The sequence below is a fragment of the Ceratotherium simum genome, chromosome 29 (genome assembly GCF_057802395.1).
Source record: "Ceratotherium simum simum isolate JZ-2026a chromosome 29, ASM5780239v1, whole genome shotgun sequence".
Taxonomy (NCBI): Eukaryota; Metazoa; Chordata; class Mammalia; order Perissodactyla; family Rhinocerotidae; genus Ceratotherium; species Ceratotherium simum.
In genome coordinates, this window is record NC_141928.1 from 11,885,725 (window position 1) to 11,906,426 (window position 20,702).

Here is a 20,702-nt window from a genome sequence, read left to right on the forward strand (position 1 = left end):
AGCACATATCACACTGTGGTGAGATTATCTCTTGTCTGTCTCTGCATCCACTCTAAATTCCTTGAGGGTAAGGATGTACTCACTTCATCTCTGGATCTTGACAAGCAGCCCAAGTCTGGCACAGAAGAGGGACCCCATGAATATTATAAATAAATATTTATAGATTGTTATAAATAAATATTATAGACAAATAAGGGAAGACCCTGGAATTTACCTGCGGCTTCAGTAAGACTCTTAAGTCCTGTGACTTTCACATCCAACTAAACAGCAGCGGCACCAACTAGTTTCAGTAAGTGGTTTTATTACTGGTTAGATTTTACAAATTCTGATATTCGAACAGACTTCCACCTTAAAATTCTAAAACAACAAAGCGACCGTTGGAGGGGGTTTGATTTTTCCTTTTTTTTTTTCTTTTTTCTTTTTAGGACTATTCAAAGTAACAAACTTTTTTTTTTTTTTTTTTTTTTTACATTTTTGCTCTGGTCATAAATATACAGAGAGAAAAAGAGGGAGAGAAAAATGAACAAGTCATCCAAAGTATGGAGATAAAACAGTATTCCTAAGGCACGTGGCAGTCTTTGAAAATACAGAAGCTCTAGCCAACTTAAATTATTTGTTGTTTTTTTTTTTCCTCGCTCAGTCCACAAAACTGTACAGTGACACAAATGTTGTGTTGCAGATAGATCTTCCAAGTAATTCCTCAGTCCACACAGCTGCGTTAGCCGGGCGCCCAATTATGTTCCTCCTCTGTTTCCAGGCGAGATCCTAAAATGTGGTTAGTTAGTTGCTCAAAGCCTCTATTTTAAAATACACTTGGAATTCAACTAAAGATAATTTCTTTTTTAAAGAAATTGTGGGGCAGGGGGGCCGAAAGTCATTAGAAAAGATTGGTCAGAGTCGTTTGTGAGGGGCTGTGAGCCTCGTGGCCCTCCAGGTTGCCAGGCACAGCAGTTAAGACGGACGTCACAGTCGGCAGGGTGGGGCTAGTCAAGTCTGTGAGGGTGGTGGGCGTGCTGGAGGGACTGAGCGAGGCGTTGGAGAGCTCCGAGGCCGGCCCCGAGGGCGTCCCTGTCTGCAGCGCCGCCTCTGTCGACTTGTCCACGCCCGTGTTTTCCTGCCGTAAGAGGTTGCGCCTGAACTTGGCCCTGGCATTCTGAAACCAGACCTGCGAGATGGGGCGAGAGGAAGGGCTGGTTAGGGGACGCAGGCAGGGACTCGGGAACAGCAGAGCATCCCCCGCTGTTTAACTCAGAGATGCTAATCGGCGTTTTGCGGAGAGGGGAATAAGAAGTCAGGCTGGCAATATTTTGTTCCTAATAAATTAAAATTTTCCTTTTCTTTAACTGGCTATTGCTGGGTTTCCCTTTCTGCTAGGAGGTTCCAGAGCAGAGCTATGCTTTCCAATATCGTGGCCACTACCCACATGTAGCTAGCTACTGGGCATTTGAAATGTGACTAGCCTGTAGGTGAAAACGCACAACAGATTTGAAGACTTAATATGAAAAAAAAGAAGGTAGACTATCTCAATTATAATTTTTCTATATAACATTTTCTATATAATGATTACATGTTGAAACGATAATGTTTTGGATATATTGGACTAAACAAAATATACTCTTTAAAATGAATTATGCCGGTTTCTTTTTGCTTTTTAATGGGACTACTAGAAAATTTTAAGTGTAAAATCACATATGTGGCTCACATCACGTTTCTATGGGACAGGGCTGTTCTGGAAGATGTGCACAAACTAAATCTTGATCATTTTTCACAATAGTTGAGAGATTCGTTTTTTTCAGCAGTCGCCTTGAAGCAGACAATAGATCCCACAAGTTCGTGCTGGTACAATTTTTAAAGTGTTTTGTGGTCAGTAAGCCTGGGAAATACTAGAATGGTGTCAAGAACACATAGGAATCAGTCAATCAAGAGTTACTAAGAGGAAGAAAAAGACACGGATCTGACTCCCCACCACCATCAGTTGGAGGAGCCACCGGGTATCCTGGAGCACCGGCTTTCAGGTCTCAGGGTGCGGTGGGCAGCGTGGGAGCAGCTGCCCAGTTAAACCAGGGCCCAGGAGGTTGTGATCTGCAGATTCCGCCTCCCAACGTGCCACGTCTCAGCATGGTTGATGAGGGGCGGGGAGGTTGCACAGTTAGAACTGCACTTGGTATGAAAAGAACACCAAAGAGAGAGAATAAGGGTTTACTTTCATTTCTCCTTGGGTGCGTACACACACACACATCCACACCTGTATCTTTGCACACGAGGCTGTACACACTCATGAAGACAAGCATAGAAACTCATCTACACGGCCCCCCACCCTCAACAAGCGTGCCCACCCGTCTAAATGCACAGAGAGATCCAGATGTACCCAGAGGTCCTTGAGGTACTTTGGGAGACATAGGAAAGCCAGGCCACCGTCGGGGGTGGGGGTTGTATTTCCCAAAGAAAAAATCCCGAAAGGCTGGGCCCCTTCACTTCCGTTTGCGTGAGGAAAACACCCGCCAGAAGCCTCCCCATAAAACAAAGGGCCTTGGGGAATTCGACAGATTCTGAGGTGTCCAGTTGCATATTTCCAGATGTGTCTGCATCTGCCTGTCTTCCCAGTGTCTCAGACAAGGGTGGGAAGGGCTGACGCCTGGCCCCGCCCTCCCCCAGGAACCACCCCAGTTACAGAGGCCCGTAGCCTCAAACACGCCTTTTTGGTGGCTTAATACAATTTGGGCTCAATTAAAAAACACAGCCACGAGAATCCTGGAGTAAGGAGGGAGACACAGACCCTGCGAAGTCAGGAAGCAAAGCTCCCTCCCCAGCTCGCTGGATCTTCCTAGGAAGAAGGCATTTTCTTCCGCCCAAAGCAAGCCCATCACCTCTCCTGGAGGCTTGCAAATAAGCACAGTGCTTCTAACGCTACTCTCAATGTGCTCTTCTTGGGGTAGGGCATCCTTCCCTGCCCAGCCTGCAGAAATCTGCAGGGGTGAGACTCGGAGTCCATCTGGCCTAAGGAATGTCTGACGGAGAACACGGATGGAGAAGCCCTCAGAGAGAGCAGGCGACTTCCTGAAAGTCTCATGGCGGCTCGGATGAGGAAGGCTGGAGCTTTGGTGCCACCCGTTGCCACCGTCCTGGCCTGAGTGTGTGACCCTGTGAGCACCTCATGTGTCTGACTCTCCAAGTGGTAGCTGGAGTGGGGAGCCCCAGGGGTGGTTCGTGCCTCGTTGGTCTGGGGCTCCAATGCCTCGGGAAGGGCTGGAACCAGTTAGCTGCCGGCTGTTTGCTATTTCTCTGGCGTTGCCCCTAACAGTGGTTTGTAAACAATGACACCATCTTCCACAACTGCCTCCTCTGCTGTACTGGATCTGAGGCGCCAGGAATCTGGTGGAGGAAAATCAACAACCCAACTAAAAGCCAGGTTGCTGTGAAGTTTTGTGTTGGATTTATTTTTCACCTTAAGCAGGGCTTCACCAGAATTCTATCCCAGGTATTTCAAAAAGTCCCCTCCCAAGAAGTTGTTGGGGCAGGGACCCTCTCTAAGTCATCTTCCTGTCCCTGGGGACATGGCACAGGGACTGGCAAAGATTCAGAACCGGCCATATGCATTGAGTTAACAGTAATCATAACAGATAACATTTGTGCACTATGTGTCAGGCATCATGCATGCCACACTCTAACGCGCGGTTACAGGTCATCTCCTTAATAAGCCAAGTCAGGGGATAACTATCATTAGCCCCATTTTACAGATTTAAAACAAGAGAGGCTCAGAGAGGTGAAGTCACTTGCCCAAGCTCACACAGAGGCCAAGCTGAGACTGAAATCCAGGAATCCAGGATCATCTGCCGTAAAAAGTCCACACTCTCCCTACCACATGATCCCGAGTCAGAAGTGAATGAATGAGTGAATAAACAGAGAAGCAACTGTGGTGCAGCAGAAGGAGCACTGGATGGAGCTTCTAGTTCTGGTTCTGCCACTCACCAGCCAAGTAACCTCAGGCTAGTCCGTTACCTGTGGGCCTGCCTCAGTTTCCCCACCTGTACCACAAGAGGGTTGGACCACACCATGGCTGGCCATGATCTCTGTGGCCTCTTAGGGTTCCAACAGGCTGGGATGCTATGGCAGCTGCAACAAGGAAGGACGACCTGCTCTACCCACCCATCTTCTTCAACTGACAGCCCTCTCTCTTCATCTGCGGGGAGTGCCTCCGCCTGGGGTGCAGGGGATCCCCAGGGAGTCCTGGGTGGATGAGGAAGCCCGCATTGCTACACACCCTCTCCTCAGGCACCAACTGACCCTGCAGACTGTGTTTTGCATCCCAGACCCAACTTCTCCAGAATTCCTTCATCAGGGAGGCCAGGAGGGCCACTGTGCCTTGCAAATCCCCTCCTGGGTCGCTAAGGAAACCAGACAAAAGCTTCACACCCAAAGATGTCCACTCTGGCATTTTTTTATAACATCAAACTAATGGCTGCGTCCAAAGTGTCCAACCAGATGGGGCCAGTGGAAGTCACGACAGCCTTTCCATGCAGTCGCAAAAGCAGTGTCTTGTGACCAATGTTATGCGAGAAAAAAAGAATAAAAAAATGATGTCCTCTGGTATTGCAACTTCATAACAAAAATAATAACAATGAATATTACTCACTCACTAAGGGCCAGGCATTGTCTGAGGAAAGTTCTAAGCATTCTACACATATGAACTCATACCTTACAAGGTAAACGCTGATATTACTGCCAGGTGGGGAGACTGAGGTACAGAGCCCAACCAAACAGGTGGAGCTGAGGTGTGAATCCCGCCCCTTACCCACTACTTAACCGCTAAACCGCACACCTGGATTATTGGTTTCTGTGCTCTTATGTGGGTAATTTTTTCCCCTATTTCTTAATCTGTCTGTATGGTGGTTCTCTTACTTTATAAACTATTTTAAAAGTTTCTTTAAAGAACCAAAATCAACAAGCACTGGACTGGACATCCTGAACCCTTGGCTCCAGCCCCAGGACTCTAACTGCTTTGCTGTGGGGTCTTGGACAAGTCACTCTACCTCTCTGGGCTTCTAAGAGTTTCCTCTCTTCTAAAATGAGAGATTTGGGCCAAATCATCTTTGAAACTCCACCCAGCCTCAACCCCCCGCGACTAGATCAGACACTCCCCAGAGCTCTGTGCAAACGACAGGCAGAACAATGCTCACTCTCCCCCATTTCACAGGTGGGGAGCTGAGGCCCAGAGAACTGACTTGACTGGCCCTAATTTAAACCTCACCTCCTCAGGGAAGCCATTCCTGACGACCTCCTTCACCAGGTCAGGTCCCTGTGTTACATGCTCTCATTGCCCCCCTGTGTTTTTCCTTCCTGGCCCCCCTTCTTTTTTATTTTTGTCGAGTTAAATAAGAGTTCTGTGGCCAAATAAATTTGGGAAATGTCAGATTAGAAAAAGCGGACTCTTCAAGATTTCTCAGTGCCTGTATTAACGCTAACATGCTCTGATGTCCAAGAGAAAGACATTTTCCCAAACTTATTTGGTCCTAGAATCATTTAAAAGATACTTTTATTATGAGATGTTTCAAATATACAGAAAAACACAGAGATTAACCTTATCACCATGTTAGTTATTTATACAACATCTTGTTGCACATCCATCTCCTTTCTGGATCGTACATTCCAGCAGGGCCTGTTCAGGATTTGGGTCACCGCTGACTCCTCACCGCCTCGCAGCCTGCCCAGAACATGGCAGAGGGTCGGTGTGTTTGTTGAGTAAGTGAGCGAGCAGAGGAAAGCTGGTATCCTTAGTTCCTGAGTTCTCACTCAGGTTAATGACGATAACTAGTCGTCACGAAGATGACTTCTTCATGATGACTCAAAAACATCACAATGTTTAAAAACATCATGAGGAATGTTTTTAAACTGTTGACGGTTAAAATATATTTTCTCTCAAAGTCACACCAGGAACCCCTAAGGAGACCTTCACTCGTCCAAACCAATCAGCGCACCACCCCCTCCCCAAGCCAGGGCATCTTAATAGTCTTGATCCTTCCCGAGGAAGGAAGAGGGGCCACTCAGAGGGGCATCATGTGCTGAGGAATGGTCTCCAAGCAGGTGCAAAGCTTACTGTCTGGGGCCAGCCCAGTGGCGTAGTGGTTAAGTTCGCGTGGTCCGATTCAGCAGCCCAGGTTTCGCAGGTTTGGATCCCGGGTACGGACTGACACACTGCTCATCAAGCCATGCTGTGGCGGTGTCCCATATAAAGTAGAGGAAGATGGGCACGGATGTTAGCCCAGGGCCAATCTTCCTCAGCAAAAAAGAGGAAGACTGGCAACAGATGTTAGCTCAGGGCTCATCTTCCTCATTTAAAAAAAAAAAAAAAAAAAAGCTTAATGTCTTAATGGACCTCAGTCCAAAGGGCCATTGTGTCTCCTGGTCACCTTCCTTGCTGACAGAAAGTGAGTATTGTGGTTGTTGTGCTGCTGCTGCTGAGAACTTCGAGCACTTTTTTATGCACTCAGGGCTTTACAACAGGATTCCTGCTTTCCTAACAAGACATGGCGTCTAGGACCCACGGTTTTCCTTCTCTCCCATCTGCACGGCTGCATTCTGCAGCTAGATCTGGAGTGGGGGGGCAGGAAACACAATCCCTACGCTGGAAAGAGCGATGGAATCAGACCAATCTGGGCTCCACTCCTGGCCTCATCACCCACTAGCTTGAGACTCAGGGCAAGGGTCCTAGTCTCTCTGAACCTCAGTTTCCTTATCTGCAAAATGAAGATAATTAACTTTTTAAAATGTGTGCAGAAGAGCTGGGTAGACTAAACCCTGCTATGTAAATGTGTGTGTGAAATTAATGTGTATTGCGTCCCTAAGATATACTTAACAAATTACACTTTATGTCATCTCATTTACTCCTTGCAACCACCTAGTGAAGTATTATTACCATCCCCATTTTATAGTTGAGGCCACTAAGGCTCAGAGAGGTTAAGTCACTTGCTCAAGATCACCCAGAGTAAGTGGGAGAGCTGACTCTGGACCTCCCATCAGCTAACTCCAAATTCCAGCAGGGATCCTGCATGTCAGGGCTACCATGTTGGTGGTGCTTATGCATTACACATTCGGTAACAGCCTAGAACTCCCTCCACACACACACACACACACACACACACACACCCCTATATCATCCACCTCTGGGAACACAGCCTCAACCTCAGCCTGCCCCTGCCACGCACTCTCTCTGAAGGGTTGAGGTGGACCACCACCTGCAGGGGGCACCCAAGGCCTAGTACCACTAAGCTGGTGTAGACAAGTGATGAGGAACCATTTCATGGGCACCTACTTTGCACCAGCAGGCACCATGCTGGAGCCTCCCCATTCATTGTCTCAATACTCAGGAATCCTCAAGATACAGACTATTATTATCTCCATTCCACAGATAAGGAATCGGGCTCAGAGAGGAGAAGTTCAAGTACCCAATCACACTGCTGGTAAGTCAGAAAGGACTGACCAGTCTGTTACCTTCCAAAGCCACACCACCAGCCACCTTGCCCAAAACTGCTCCCATCCCATCTGCCCCAGCTGGCCCATCAGCAGTCAGGACACCTAGGGGAGAGCCCCACCCTGCCAATGCCTGGTTCCTGCAACCTCGAGCATATCCCTTCATCTCCCTAGTTCTTAAGCTGCTCATCTGTAAAACAGGCAGGAAAATATTAAGGTAAGGTAGATGAGTGGCTGGAAAGAGAATGCTTTGCAAACTGCTGCACAATCATGAGCAGTTGTGCAATGAGGGACTATTAAGGATTTGTGCAGGAGATTTGGAGGTCTGGGAGGAGGGAGATTGGCAGTCTGGTATGCCTGATGGGTATGACCAGCCCGTCCCCAACAGCATACAGGCCCTAAAATGGTACTCACACTCAGGGGCAGTCATTGCTGGGTTGGCTCAGAGGAGAAAGAGCAATACCCATTGATCAGATGGACCTGGATTTGGATCCAGCTCTGCTACTTACTAGCCAAGTGTGACTCAGGGCGAGTGGAAGTCATCTGGGCCTCAATGTTCTCATCTGTACGGTGGGGAGGAGGGATTACAACGCCTGATAGTGAGGACTCAATGAGCAAATGTGTTTCACAGGCCTTTAGAAGTGCCCGACACAGAGTAGGGCACTCAAACATTTACCAATTAGTAGACACACGTAACTGCCAGTGCTTTTCTCCCTCAGGTAGTCCCATACCCTCGGCTTTTTGAGTCCCCATGGTGGAGGGGGCATGCAAGTGTGAGCACCCCTGGCTCAGGATTCTAGGGGAGGAGGGGACAGGGCAAGCATTAGCCCTGGTCCCTCAGGTGAACCTTTCCTCCCATGTAGGGTAGTTGTCCCTCCCCAGGTCTCCCACAGAAGCCCCCTCCCAACCTATCACGCTATAGGGATAGGGAAACTGATTGCGGATCTGTCTCTAGACTTAGGTGAATTTCTTCAGGGCCAGGACTGGTTCATCCATCTCTGTGTCCCCATGCCCTGGTGCCAACAGATATTTGGTCAGATGAAAAACTGAGCGATAACTATGCTAGAAATCCTATTTGCTCCTAAGTCAGGTAACCAAGCCTCCTGCCTCACCAAGGCCAGCAGAGACTGGCTCCTCACTCCAGATTCAGACTCAACTATGGGCACTTACTCTTTATTTCATTTAATCTGGATAACTGGGAGAGGTATGTGCCCTAATGGTGCCCATTTTACAGATGAGAGAGCTATGGCTCAGAGAGGGTAACTAATTTGTTCAAGACACACAGCCAGTGAGTAGAGGAGCAGAACCGAACCCAGGTCTTCCTGAACCCACTTTTGCCTGACTGCAAGTCCCTGCTCCCGCCCCTGCCTGCTCCCAGAGGCTTGATTCAGGGAACCGCCCCCACCAACACATCATGAGGGCATCTAGCCAGGGGAAGAGTCAAAGCATCCCACTAACCAGAGAAAAGGCGGGGGACCCCGGGTCCTCAGTCCAAATTCACCGAGGGCTGAGAAATGGGGGGGGCCCCGAGCAGGGTCCTCCGACCTCACCCCAAGAAGGTAAAGTCCGAGGGAAACTGACCAGGGGCGTCCGAGACCCCGACGGGCCCAGCAACGTTCTCGCCTCTTCTCTGGCCCAGACCAGAGGGACTCCAAAAGGGACACAAACGGAAGGGGCGGGGCCGCTCTGGGGCGGGGGGCGGGCCCAGAGAGGCGCATCAGCGCCCCATTGGCCGGCCGTCGCCTGCCTCGGCCCCGCCACCGAGCCGGCGAGATGAAGCTGCCCCAGACCCCTTCGGTGCGCAGGGGCGCCCGCAGCGGGGCCAAGGGGGCCCGGGGTCCGCACTCCCGGCTCCCCGGAGATGTGCGGAGCCTCGCCCGCGTCACAGTCCCAGCCTGCCACCGTCCTCACCCCAAAAATGCTTTTCTTTTTTTCTGACAGACTCGCAGGAACGCTTAGGGCGGCTCCACAGCCCTCCGTGTCCATCACCGTCACCCTCACCCCCTCGGGGTCGCCCCCTGCCCCCGCCCTCAATATCCAACTACCCGGGGCTGGAGGGTGGGTCAGACTGTCCTGGACTGAATCCCAGCACCTCCCCTCCTGTTGTGAGACCACGGTCAGATCACTTCACCTCTCGATTTTCTTACCCAAAAGTGTGTACTGCTACCCCTACAACCCCATGTTCTGAGAAATAAATTGGTTCAACTTGCTATAAAGGGAGATATTCTCCCACCTTGTCATTATAAGGATGGGGAAACTGAAGTCCAGCGACCAGAATAATAGTTCATACTAGTTAATATCAGTTTATTGACTAATCTAGTCAATGTTATTCTTAGCTACCATCCACTGAGCAGTAGGTGTCAGGTACGTGGTGGACACTTACACCATCTCAATGGTTCCTTCAATAAGCCTCTAGTGTAGACAATTTCTTGTATCCGTTTCACATAGGAGGAAACTGAGGCTGAGAGGAGTTAAGTGACTTGCCCAGGACCACAAAATGAGGAAGAGGAGGAGCTGAAGATTTGAGAGTTTGGGTCATGCAGGAACCTGGGACTCCCCCAACTGGGGTTCTTAACATCTTTGGGGTGACGGACAGACTCTTCAGAAATCTGATGAAAGCTCTGGATCTTCTCTATCAAGAAAGCACCCTTACAAACATGTGCAATTCTGCTCAGTTTCAGAGGCACCCATCTACTTCCTCCAGCTCCCTGCAGGCAGACTGGGACAGCCCCACCCAGGGGATCTGCCCACATTCCCCTCTCACCAAACCTTGCTTCTGGGAGAGTCTGAGAAACAAAACCGACAGAAGAAAAATCTAGAGAGAGACAGGAAGAGAGAAACTAGAGAGAGCAAGTGAGGAGCAAGAAGCCGCAGGAGCAAATGGCTTACAGCAACTGCCTTGGACCGCATCCTGGGATGAGGGCGCAAGGGGTGGGGGGCTCTGGATTTATCTGGAAAGCTTGAACCTTTTACAACGTGAACATATTTGAGTGTCACTTGAGTAATAAATAGCAACTAAGAATCGTTTACAAGAAAGAAAATAGACTGAGTGTGAAGACAAGGAGGACCGAGGGATACAAAAAACAGAAAAACTGAGGGACGAAAATTGAAAGAGAAGATGTAAAGTTAGAAAAAAAAGACTGAAATACAGCTAGAGACAGACCGAAGAGATGGAGAAGGGAGAAAGATAAACAAAGAGCAAGGCAGACATAGGGCGGGAGGTCCTTCCAAGGCCCACGGAGCGTGGGCTTCCGCCACAGGCCCTGGCGGTCCAGATGCTCCCACCCCCAGCCTCAGCCCCAGCCCCGGCTGACCTGGAGGACCCGCTTGGTGAGGCCCGTCTTTTGCGCGAGCTGCTTCAAGTCCTTGGCGTCGGGGTTGTGGTTAATGGCAAAGTAAGACTTCATGGTCCGAAGCTGGTGGTGCTTGAAGGAGGTGCGCATGCGCTTCGTCTTCTGGCTGCTGGGGTAGGGCTGGTCGCGGTCCAGGTGCTCCGCATCGTTCTCGTTGCAGCTCAGCGCTGGGGAGGGGACGCAGGAGCGGCAGGTGAGCCTCCTGACCCGCCTCCCCACACTGCCTAGTCCACACCCGCCCCACCCCCCACCAAATGTTTCTAGTCTCGGAACCACACTGCGTGCCCCGCGCCACACTAAGATGGAGACATCGCCCCCATTTTATAGATTTATAGGGGAATTTGAGGCTCGGAGGGAGCCACCTGCCCAGGATACAAACCTAGACCTAGGAGAATCCAAAAACTATTCTGAGCCGTCACGTTACAATAATAATAACAACAGCTACAACTGTTGATGGCTTATTCAACTCCAGATGACGTGCTAAAGGACTTTACATGCATATTTTAATTGAATCTTCAAAACAATCCTATGAGCCAGGAATTATTTATCCCCTTTTACAGATGTTGAAACTGAGGCTCAGAAAGGGAAGTCACTGGATTGCCCAGATAGCAGTGCAGGGACTCCCAGGCCCACGCTTTTTCTGTTTTCCCCTGGCCTCCCTGAGGTGGAGCGGCTGTCCTCGGTCTCCACTGACAGTGTCCGAGGCAGGCACCTGGGAGTCGCTGACTGACACCTCTCCACTCACTTTCATTTCACCCACATCAGTTCCCACACCCAAAAGTACTGTATGACCCCCCGGGCCGCAGGCACTGGGCTGAAGGTCGGAAATTGTATTTTGCAGTTTAATCCTCACCACTGCCCTGTGAGGCAGTTGCGGGAAGTTAAGCAATCTTGGGAAATCTCACAGGGTGGCAGAGTTCTAACCGGAAAGGGAAGGAAATGGGGGAAGAAATTAACATGTATTCAACACCTAGGGTACGCCTTCGGCTTTACATACATCATGGGGCCTCCACTACTGCTCAAGAGGTGACTACTGCTACTCACTCCATTTGAGAGACGAGGAAACTGACGCTAAGGGAGATGAAGCCACGCGCACAGGGCCACACTGCTGGTGACGGGAGCCTGGATTCAACACTTTGGTCTTTGCCATTTCCACCATGCTGCAAAGCCAGGCAAAGATGCAGCATGACTCTTTGGGGAGCCTGTCCCCATCCAGAAGGGGCCCAGCTAGGGCCTGGGTGCCAATGCCTGGAAAGGGTGGGGGATGGGGGTGGAAACCTCCGGCCTCAGAAAGTTGCTTGGCAACGTAGCGGCTGATTAGGACACGGAGGACCTCTCTCCCAGATCCCCTCATCACATGGCGAGCCATCTCACACATACCGTCTTACTTTGGGAAAAGCCTCATAGGACATTAATTCAGTCCCCCTAAAGTGGCAACTGGGACTATATCTCATGCCCCATAATAGAGCTGCCAGTTTAAGCAAATAAAAATTCAGGTTGCCCAGTTAAATTTGAATTTCAGATAAAGAATGAACCATTTTTTAGTATAAGTATGTCTCAAATATTGCACGGGACATACCTTTACTAAAAATTTATTTGTTGTTGACCTAAAACTCAAATATTGTATGGTATACACTCATACTAAAAAATTATTCGTTGTTTATCTAAAATTCAGACACTGCATGGGATACATTTATAGTAAAAATTTATTTGTCGTTTACTCCAAATTCAAATTTAACTGGGCGTCCTGCATTTTACCTGGCAACACTACCTCAGAAGTATTCCTGCTCTCCTGGTGACCTACTCCTCCCCCTGCCCAGGTGGGGAGTAGCCCTTTGCAGGAAGAATCTGCAAGATGCAGGTCCTGTCTCTAACCTTGGAGCTGTCAGCAAGTGGCTACACTTCCTAAAGGCCCCTTCTCACATGCACTCAGGCACCCAAGTCCCCCACCTGGGCTGTACTCCCACCAAGAGTGCCCAGAGTGAAGAACAGGGTCCAGCAATTTCAATGGGATCCCCATTCAATTGGAGAATGACTCCAAATGGGATTCATGGAAACTGCCCTACCCTGCTGCCAGAGCGACCTTCTTCTTGCCCCCAGTCCCCAGCTCCCCGAGGGGTGGGGCAGGCCTCCCCACAGGGGATCTCTGGGCCCATCCCTCCGCCCAGCCCCAGCCTGGGCCTTGCTGCTCTTAATGAGCTCCACAGGGACCCCGGCGCCCCATGCACCCAAGGGACATGCCCTGAGTGTGGCCTAGATGGGGGGAGGTGGTTCGGGGGAGAGAGACAGAAAGGAGAGAAAGAGACAGAGGTAGAAAGACAGAGAGAATGAAGAGAGAGAAAAGGCGAGGGGGTAAGGAGGAAAGATGGACAGAGCCAGGAAAAAAGAGAGGAGAGACAGAGGAAAAGAAAGCAGTGGAGATGGGGAGCACTGGAGAGAGACAGCTACAAAGAAAGAAATCAGGAGAGACACAGACAGAGCCTGAGGGGACAGCGAGGCCTGGAAATAGGGGGAATGTGTGGTGGAGGGTCCAGGTTACAGAACTGAATCTCGGGTCTCAGGGTCTCAAGGAGACTGGTCCCTGCGGGGAGGCCTTTTCCTAAGCCTTTAGGGCCCAGACAGTGGGGAAAAGGGGAAAAAGGGAAAAGGAGGGGTGGGCAGGAAAGGACCGAGGTAGGGGGGTCTAAGCGGCCAACGGCCAGGCAGGGCTGTGCTACGGGAGCAAGGGCTGCGGTGAAGCGTCCGTTGGGCTCAGGTTTGGCCGGTGCCCCAGGGCCCCTCAATCCCGCCCCCAACGCCCCCGCGGGGGAGATTCCCCAGGATCGGATCCGGGGAGGAGCGAGGGGCTGAGGGGCGGGGGAGGACCAGGCTTTCTCTCTCTCCTTTTTTTTTTTCCTCTCAATTAGGCCGATTCAATGGAGCTAAAGAGCTCGTAAAATCATGAATAATTTACTCGTGATCTGTTATTAACCCATCGGGTTTCGAGCTCTTGTCGCTGGGACTGAACCTGTAATCAAATCTGACTTCGCCTCATTTTACTAAAGACGAGATTGTAGGTTCAATTGTCTAAATAATGGATTGGAATCAAATCAGTAATTACGCCGCCAGGCGCGCACACACAAAAAGCTGGGGCCGGGGGAGGCCGGGCGTCCGGCCGGTCCGCGCGGGACTCCCGCGGCCGTGGCGCGCAAACCCCAGCGCAAAGTGCGCGGCCCAGGCCCCTCACCGGCTCCGGCCGCCTGGTCGGCACCCCCGGCCAGCGGGCAGCCCTGCTCTGAGTTCGGGGGAGGTTTCAGTTCCGCCTCCGGGACCCGAGCTGCGCTCTCTGACCAGAGGGGCAGCCAGAGGAGGGCCGCCTCGGCCCCCGCCCCGGAAGGACTTTCCGACCCTGCGGCACTCTGGCTGCCCTTCCCTAAGCCGAGGGCCTGGCGCACCCGATGGCGCTCCTCCCCACTCTGCCCGAGCTCACCGCCCTGTAATAAGGTGCCGCTGCCCCTCCACCGGACTGTCCCCCAGAGCGATGGACTTTGCAAGGGGTCGTCGCTGTGGCTGGGTCCCTGGGTGTGGGACACGCACACAAACAAGACGAGCTCCTCACGGTCAGAAACACGCACACACCTCCCCGTACACACCACCCACAATCGCAACCTCCACGGTCCCCTCTTTCCAGTCCCGGCCGCCCCACGGCCCACGCTGCGGGCCATTTCTGTCCTGCCGATGCCGGGAGGGAAGGACTGAGGACAGGAGCCAGACCTGGGGAGGCCTGGCTGGGCCCAGCGCAGCCAGGTAGGCGCCCCCGTTTCACAGCCTGGTCCCGGGAGCCCCGAATAGGCAAGCCGCACAGCCACCGCCGGCGCGCCGTGCGCGGTTTCTAAGAGTACAGGCAGCCCGAACCAAGGCCAGAGATGCGTGCGCCGGGAGAGAGAAGAGACGGGAACAGAGAAGCAAGGAGACACACCCAGAGAGAGAGATACACAGAGAGAAAGGAGGACCGAGAGAGCCGAAAGGAAAAAATAAAGAGAGAGAGAAAGAAAGAGAGAGAAGCCAAAGAGAAAACGAGGAGATGGCATGCCTTGAGTGGGAATGTCTGTAGAGGTGCCAGCTCCCCCGAAACTCAGCCTCCATCCTGCCACATCTCCTCGCTCAGTGCGTCGCGGCCTCGCCAGGGAAAGCGGCGGAGCAGCAAAAAGCACAAATAAATCTCTGTACCTTCTACCTTGCAATTCCAAACCCGGTTGCGAACCTGTATGCCCGGGAAAACATAATCCCGCTCCCCACCCACCACGCGCCCTGTGGCCGAGCCCTCCTGCTGCTTCCTACTGGAGGCCGACCCCACTTCATAAATAGACGTGGCTTTGTTTGGGGGGACCTGGTCTGGACTCGATTTAGTCTATTTTCAGGGTGGTGGGAGATGAGGGATGGAAGTTTTGAAGAGCCAGCGGCAGCTCCAGTAGAGGCTTCAACAAATCTTAAATCCGCCACCGCGGACCTGCCTGCAGCCACTTCACCAATGACCAGACTGGGGGCTGCATTTTCCTCCCAGCTCTGCACACAGACACACACACACCCACGATCTTCGAACAAACAACTTCGTTGGAGTGAACGGGGGACCCTCACCCGCCCCCCATCTTCCTCCCCAGCCAACTCAGATCTTTAAAGATCAAAATAACCCTGACTTCTTCCCCATGGCCGCGCTCTCCGCGAAGTCCTGGGTTTGTTTTGTTTTGTTTCGATATGTGCATGAGACTAAGGGGAAAAGGAGGAAGAAAAAATCTCCGAATCCGATTCGGTCGCAAACGAAAGAAAGAAAATAATTGCAAATAAACTCTATCTAGTTCAGAAGCCCGGGGAGTCGTAAACCTTTCCCGGCCATGCAGACTTCGGGCAGATGTTGATGGTTCAGTTTGCCGGGCCTCAGAACCTCCGCAGCTGTCCTGAGCGGGGAGGAGCGCGGGAGGGGGCAGAGCCTCTCCCGGAACGGCCCGGGGTTCAAAGACGCCGGAAATGCGAAATGAGCCCTCCACCCTACCCCGGCGCGAGGCCAGGCCTACTCCGGTCTCATCCCCGGGCGCCGGCTTCCGAGGGTCGCGGCTCTCATCCCTGCGCCCCGCTGGCACCCGGAACTCGGAGGAAGGAGCCGGGGGAAAACCGAGACCTGGCGGAGCAGGAGGATCGCACGAGGCACAACCACCCGCCCTTGTTCAAAGGGCTCCTGCGCCCAAGTTTCGAGCCTGCCGCCCTCAGGACATTTCACATGACCGGGCCTAACGCCAGGCCCAGCTCTGTGCCTCCGGCCACCACCAGTCCTTTCTCTTGAGACCCTCGTCGCGCTGCCTGGCTCATCCATCTCCCAGCTCCCCGCCCTCAGCCGCGCAACCCAGAGCCTGTTTGGTGTCGGCTCTGCCTTGCTTTCTCTATCCTTGCACTTTCTGCCCAGCAAAGGTAGGGGAAGGCCCAAACCAAAACGCCGCCTCTAAGAAATTTCTCAGCGAAGAGGCCCTGCATCCGGCTGCAAGACCCTCTCCTCCCGCTACAGCCGACGGCGCAAGGGCTGGAGCCCAGGAGGCTAAGGTCTCTTCTCCCGGGCCGTCTGGTGCTTAGCGCCTGGGGAAGTTAAGGGCTAGAGTACCCAGAGTGATATATACGTATCACCCAGAGTGATATATAGCAATCACACTGAGATTCACTCTGGCTCACGGCCGTCGACGCCGTGCACTTTCCCCCAACCCGACGGGGGCGCTCGGTGCGCCTCGCACTCACCAGCGTTGTAGGCCGCCAGATCCGCCCCGGGGCCGGGGCTCTTGCGCTTCCTCGGCCGCCCCTTCTGCACCGTGCCCACTCCATTGTAGTAGGGAAGACCCAGCGGGTTGGCCCCGGCTGCGCCCAGCCCCGCGCTCTTGGCTGCGGCCGCTGCGGCTGCCGCTGCCGCCACGTCGGCGTGGTTGAAGTGCGCGGGGTACTCGCCCTGCAGTAGCGCCTCGAAGTGCAAGCGGCAGTAGACCAGGCTGTCCTTCATGCCAAAGTGGTCACCCGTGGTCAGCATCTTGTTACATGTGGTGCACGTGAAGCAGTTGAGGTGATAAACCAAGTCCCGAGCGCGCATCACCATCTCCGAGGCCGAGATGCCCAGGTGGCAGCGGGCGCAGCGCTGCACAGAGAACCGCCTGTAGGGACCATCGAGGGAGGAACCGTGGGGACACACGGTGGGTACCCCCCATATCCCTCCTCCAGGTGCCGCTGCTGCCAGTGGGGGAAATCCCCTCCTCAACATGGGCAACAGGGTCTTAACCTGGAGGATGGGAGAAAGGGAACTAGATTTTGGCCCAGGTCTGGTCCTACCCTGAAATATAGTTTCCCTTAACCATTCATGACCACAAAGCCTTCTATTTTACCCAGAGCCTGAGCAAGCCCTGGGAAAGCCTTTGCCTGGGAGTTGGGGGAGAAAATCCCCACTTACCCCTTCCTCAACCTTTACCCCTGCCCTCCACGCAAGCACCTGGGAATCCTACAGACCTTTGTAATTTGGAAGAAACACAGAGACAGGGAGAGAGGGAGAGAGGGAGGGGGGGAGAGAGAGAGAGAGAGAATATAAACAGACCCTAACCCTAAACCCAGAGAGGAGAAACAAGGAATTTGGAGCTTGTTAGTGATCCCGGTTCTTTAATCCTGGCCAGCTTTCGCTCCCATCTCTGAGAAAGACCCGGAAATGCACCCGATCCTATACCCCAGCTCTCCCTCCAACTTTGTTCCACACCAGCCCAGGCTGCCTGGCTTTGGGGTTGCCTGTTTCTGTTCCCTCTGGTTGACTCAAGAAACTTCAAAGGGAGAAGGATGCAAGGACCCTCAACCCAAGCTTATTTATGGTCTAAGCTCAGAAGAGGGCAGCTTTTGCTCTTCTCTGGGTTCCTACACTTCATAGACTTTTGCAACAGTTCCTCCAAATTGCTGTTTAAAAAGATTGTCACCCAATTCATGCTGGCTTGGAGAAGGGGTGACCTAAGTAGGGAACCCTCCCTTGGGACTGGAGGGAAAGAAGACGGCAAGATCGTTATTTGAGATGGGGAGTCCTGAGGGGCAGTGGGTCCCGAGGTGGGGGGCTACCTGTAGTAGTCTTCCTTGCAGTAGATGCTTCCATCCTTGCTGAAACAGGTGAGCTCCGACTCCAGGTTGAGTTTGCACTCGCAGCACTTGAGGCAGCGCATGTGCCACTGCTTGTCGACCGCCAGCAGGTAGTAGCGGTCCGAGATCTTGCCCCCGCAGCCGGCGCACAGCGCGGCGCGGTCACTGCTGATGGACGGCATGGTCTGCGGAGGGAGGGAGGCGGAAGACGGCAGCGCCTGCGTCAGCCTGAGACCCCACCGCCGCGACGAAACCGGCACCCGCAGCTCCCTCCGTGGCTCTGGCTAGCCCTAAACGCGGAGGGAGCCGCCAGGGCGTTCGGTGCGCTTCCTCCACCCCAAAAGGCCCAAATCCAGGAGGCTCAGAACCCAGGCCCGCCCACGCAGCCCAAGCCGGCCACAGGCCCCGGCCCCGGCCCCGCTGCTGGCCTGGAGACATCCCCCTCCTTACTTCTCCCCCTTCCTGTCCCCTCTGCTCTTTTCCCAGAAAGGCCCGGGCTGTGTTTGGGGACTGAGGCAGCGGTGGCTACTCCAGTCAAGCCCCCAAAAGCTCCCCTCAAACTGTTTCTTTAAGGAGCCACTCGGCTAGGCCCCAGGAAAATGGGTAAGATGACCATTAAAAGTCACCCTTCACACAGACTCGTCTCCAGATATGCAGCGGAGTTCCTGGCCCCCAGCCCCAGGGATCTCTGGATCCTTAAGCCAAAGGTTTAGGCCAGGGCACATCACAGCAACCTCTACCCCTCCACCACCTCTGCCACACCGGCGGGGACCCTCTTGGGTCCTGAGAGATGGTGAATGGGGTGCAGAGGCACCCTCCAAGTCACTGTTGCAGGGCAGGCCCGATCCACATCCTCTTCTAACCAAACTGACAGGCTAAGAGGGTTTAACCAGGGAAGAAGAGCTCGGAAGGCCGGGGCACTGGGGCTGCTGTTCCTGATTTCTGAGGACAAGCTTCACCCGTGCTCCCCACCTCCTCGGCCGCTAAAGGTCACTTCTGGGCCTGGCGTGGACAGCGTCTGCTCGTCTGGTCCCTAGGGAGGTCTGAGGCAAGAAACTGACTATTTGGGGCTGGGCCTCCGGAGCCAGGTGTGGAGATCCGAAAGGACTCTCCTTTTGCCAGAGCCAGGCCAGGGCCTGAACTCCGAGCCCTGGCCTGGCCAAGTTGGGCCGGCCAAGAGGCCGGGGACGCGATCAACGAAAAGCGCTGGCCCAGAAGACTTCGACCTCTGAAATTGCGCTAGGGAGGGAACCCCGATTGCCAAGAGGCGGGGAGCGGCCCAAGGCGCTGGAGCCCCAGTGCTCCCGGTTGGTTCGCCCTACCGGGCGCTGCAGGCGCCGCCGCCAGAGCCGAGTGGTGGAGGAGAGCGCGGCGCGGGCGACCAAAGGGCCCGCGAAGTGAGAGGAGAGCCATCCCGGCCGCGGGTGGGACTTCGCACCCACTTCGGGAGAAATGCTCTCTTCCACCCTTGGGGTCTGAAATTTCGGTTTCAACCTTGTTTCCCTCCTCCGCCCCAGTACCCAGGTTTCCCCCGAACCGGGAGATACGGGGCCTTGCATGCTGTCCGCGGATCCCCAGCGCCCAGTCCCGTGCGGCACGAAGGACGTTCCCCAAAGTACCCCCAAACTTCGGAGAGCAGAGGCGCAGGCCGACCCGGCCCTATCCCAGTTTTCGGCTCTCGACCCCGCAGCCGTGCGCCTACCGTCTCCGTGTCGCCGCGGTCGATGGCGGAGCTGATGGCGGGAGCCTCGCTCTTGGCCCTGCGGTCCATCTCGTCGATGACCCCGTGCACCTCGGGGCCCGACAGACTGTGGAACAGCATCGCGGCGGGACCGGCGGGGCCGGGGGCGCGGCTCCTCCGCGGGAGGGCTTGCCCCCCGCCTCAGCTGCCTGGCGCTCCCGGCGCTAACGGGCCCGGTGCATCGCCACCGCGGCCCCGGCCCCGCCCGAGCTCGGCTGCGCCCCCAGGCCGGGCTCCGGGCCCCGGGCGCCCGCGGGCCAGGACGCCTCCCGCCGAGGCGCGGGGGCAGCTACATCGCGGGGCGCCTGGGCGGCGGCGCCAAAGCCAGGGTCACAAGGGCACGGGGTGGGGGGGGCGAGAGGGGGCGGGAGACGAGGGCAGAGGTCGGCGCCCGCCGCGGGCGCTTTCACGCCGCGGGCATCGCCCGCCCGGCTTCGGCGCCCCGGGCGCAAAGCAGGAGCGCAAACTCTACCCGAGGCGGCGACGGCTGCGGTCGGGGCTCACCCGGGAGCGGCTAGGTGCCCGCGGCGGCCCAGCTGCCTGGACCTCTCCCCTCTCCGGGTTGCACCCCCAGCCCAACTCGACCCGTTTAGGCGCTGGGTCGGCGACTGGAGTAGGGGTTTCTCCGCAGACAGCGAGCCGAGCCGAGCCACCGGGAGAATTGAAGAGGAGGAGGAGGAAGAGGAGGAGGGGGAGGTGGAGGAGGAGGAGGAGGAGGAGGAGGAGGTGGAGGTGGAGGAGGAGAAAAAGGAGGAGGAGCAGAGTGGGAGGAGGAGCCGCCGGCCGCGGGCCCAGCCGCGCGCAATGCTCTCCAAGAGCGCGCCGAGCCCAGCCCCGGCTCTGCAGTCCGCGCCAGCCAAGCGTCCGCGCCTTTTCTACAGCCGCGCCTGACATCACGTCCTGCCGCCGCGCCATTGGCCGCCCGGCACCCCAGGCCCTGGCAGCGCGTGCTCCGGGAAGGCGGGAGACCCGAGAGGGAGGGGAGAAGCAAGAGGAGGAGAGGAGCGACGAGATGGTGGGAG

The 20,702-nt window shown here is 54.4% G+C and overlaps 1 protein-coding gene across 2 annotated transcripts; it reads right to left on the minus strand.

Annotated features, from left to right (window-relative positions):
• Positions 1 to 287: 287 nt before the first annotated feature.
• On the minus strand, positions 288 to 20,307 carry LHX2 (LIM homeobox 2). Of its 2 annotated transcripts, none has more exons than XM_087419574.1 (5): positions 19,642 to 20,307; positions 17,923 to 18,124; positions 16,581 to 17,009; positions 10,782 to 10,987; positions 288 to 1,165 (listed from the first exon to the last, which is right to left on the minus strand). In XM_087419574.1, exons 1-5 carry the CDS (start codon positions 19,759 to 19,761, stop codon positions 878 to 880), a joined length of 1,245 nt encoding a protein of 414 aa, XP_087275700.1. In that variant the 5' UTR covers positions 19,762 to 20,307; the 3' UTR covers positions 288 to 877. The 2 variants fall into 2 exon arrangements, with proteins under 2 accessions (XP_087275700.1, XP_004423490.1); XM_004423433.3 differs by having other exon boundaries at positions 16,581 to 16,984; positions 17,922 to 18,124.
• Between the last annotated feature and the right edge of the window lie 395 nt (positions 20,308 to 20,702).

Excerpts from the sequence above, each read along its gene's own strand:
- LHX2 (XM_087419574.1), bottom strand. The coding sequence starts at position 19,761 with ATGCTGTTCCACAGTCTGTCGGGCCCCGAGGTGCACGGGGTCATCGAC. Across the intron at positions 10,988-16,580 it reads TCTGGCGGCCTACAACGCTG|CGCTGAGCTGCAACGAGAAC; the intron begins GTGAGTGCGAGG and ends TCCCCTCCCCAG. Across the intron at positions 1,166-10,781 it reads TCACCAAGCGGGTCCTCCAG|GTCTGGTTTCAGAATGCCAG; the intron begins GTCAGCCGGGGC and ends CCCATCTCGCAG.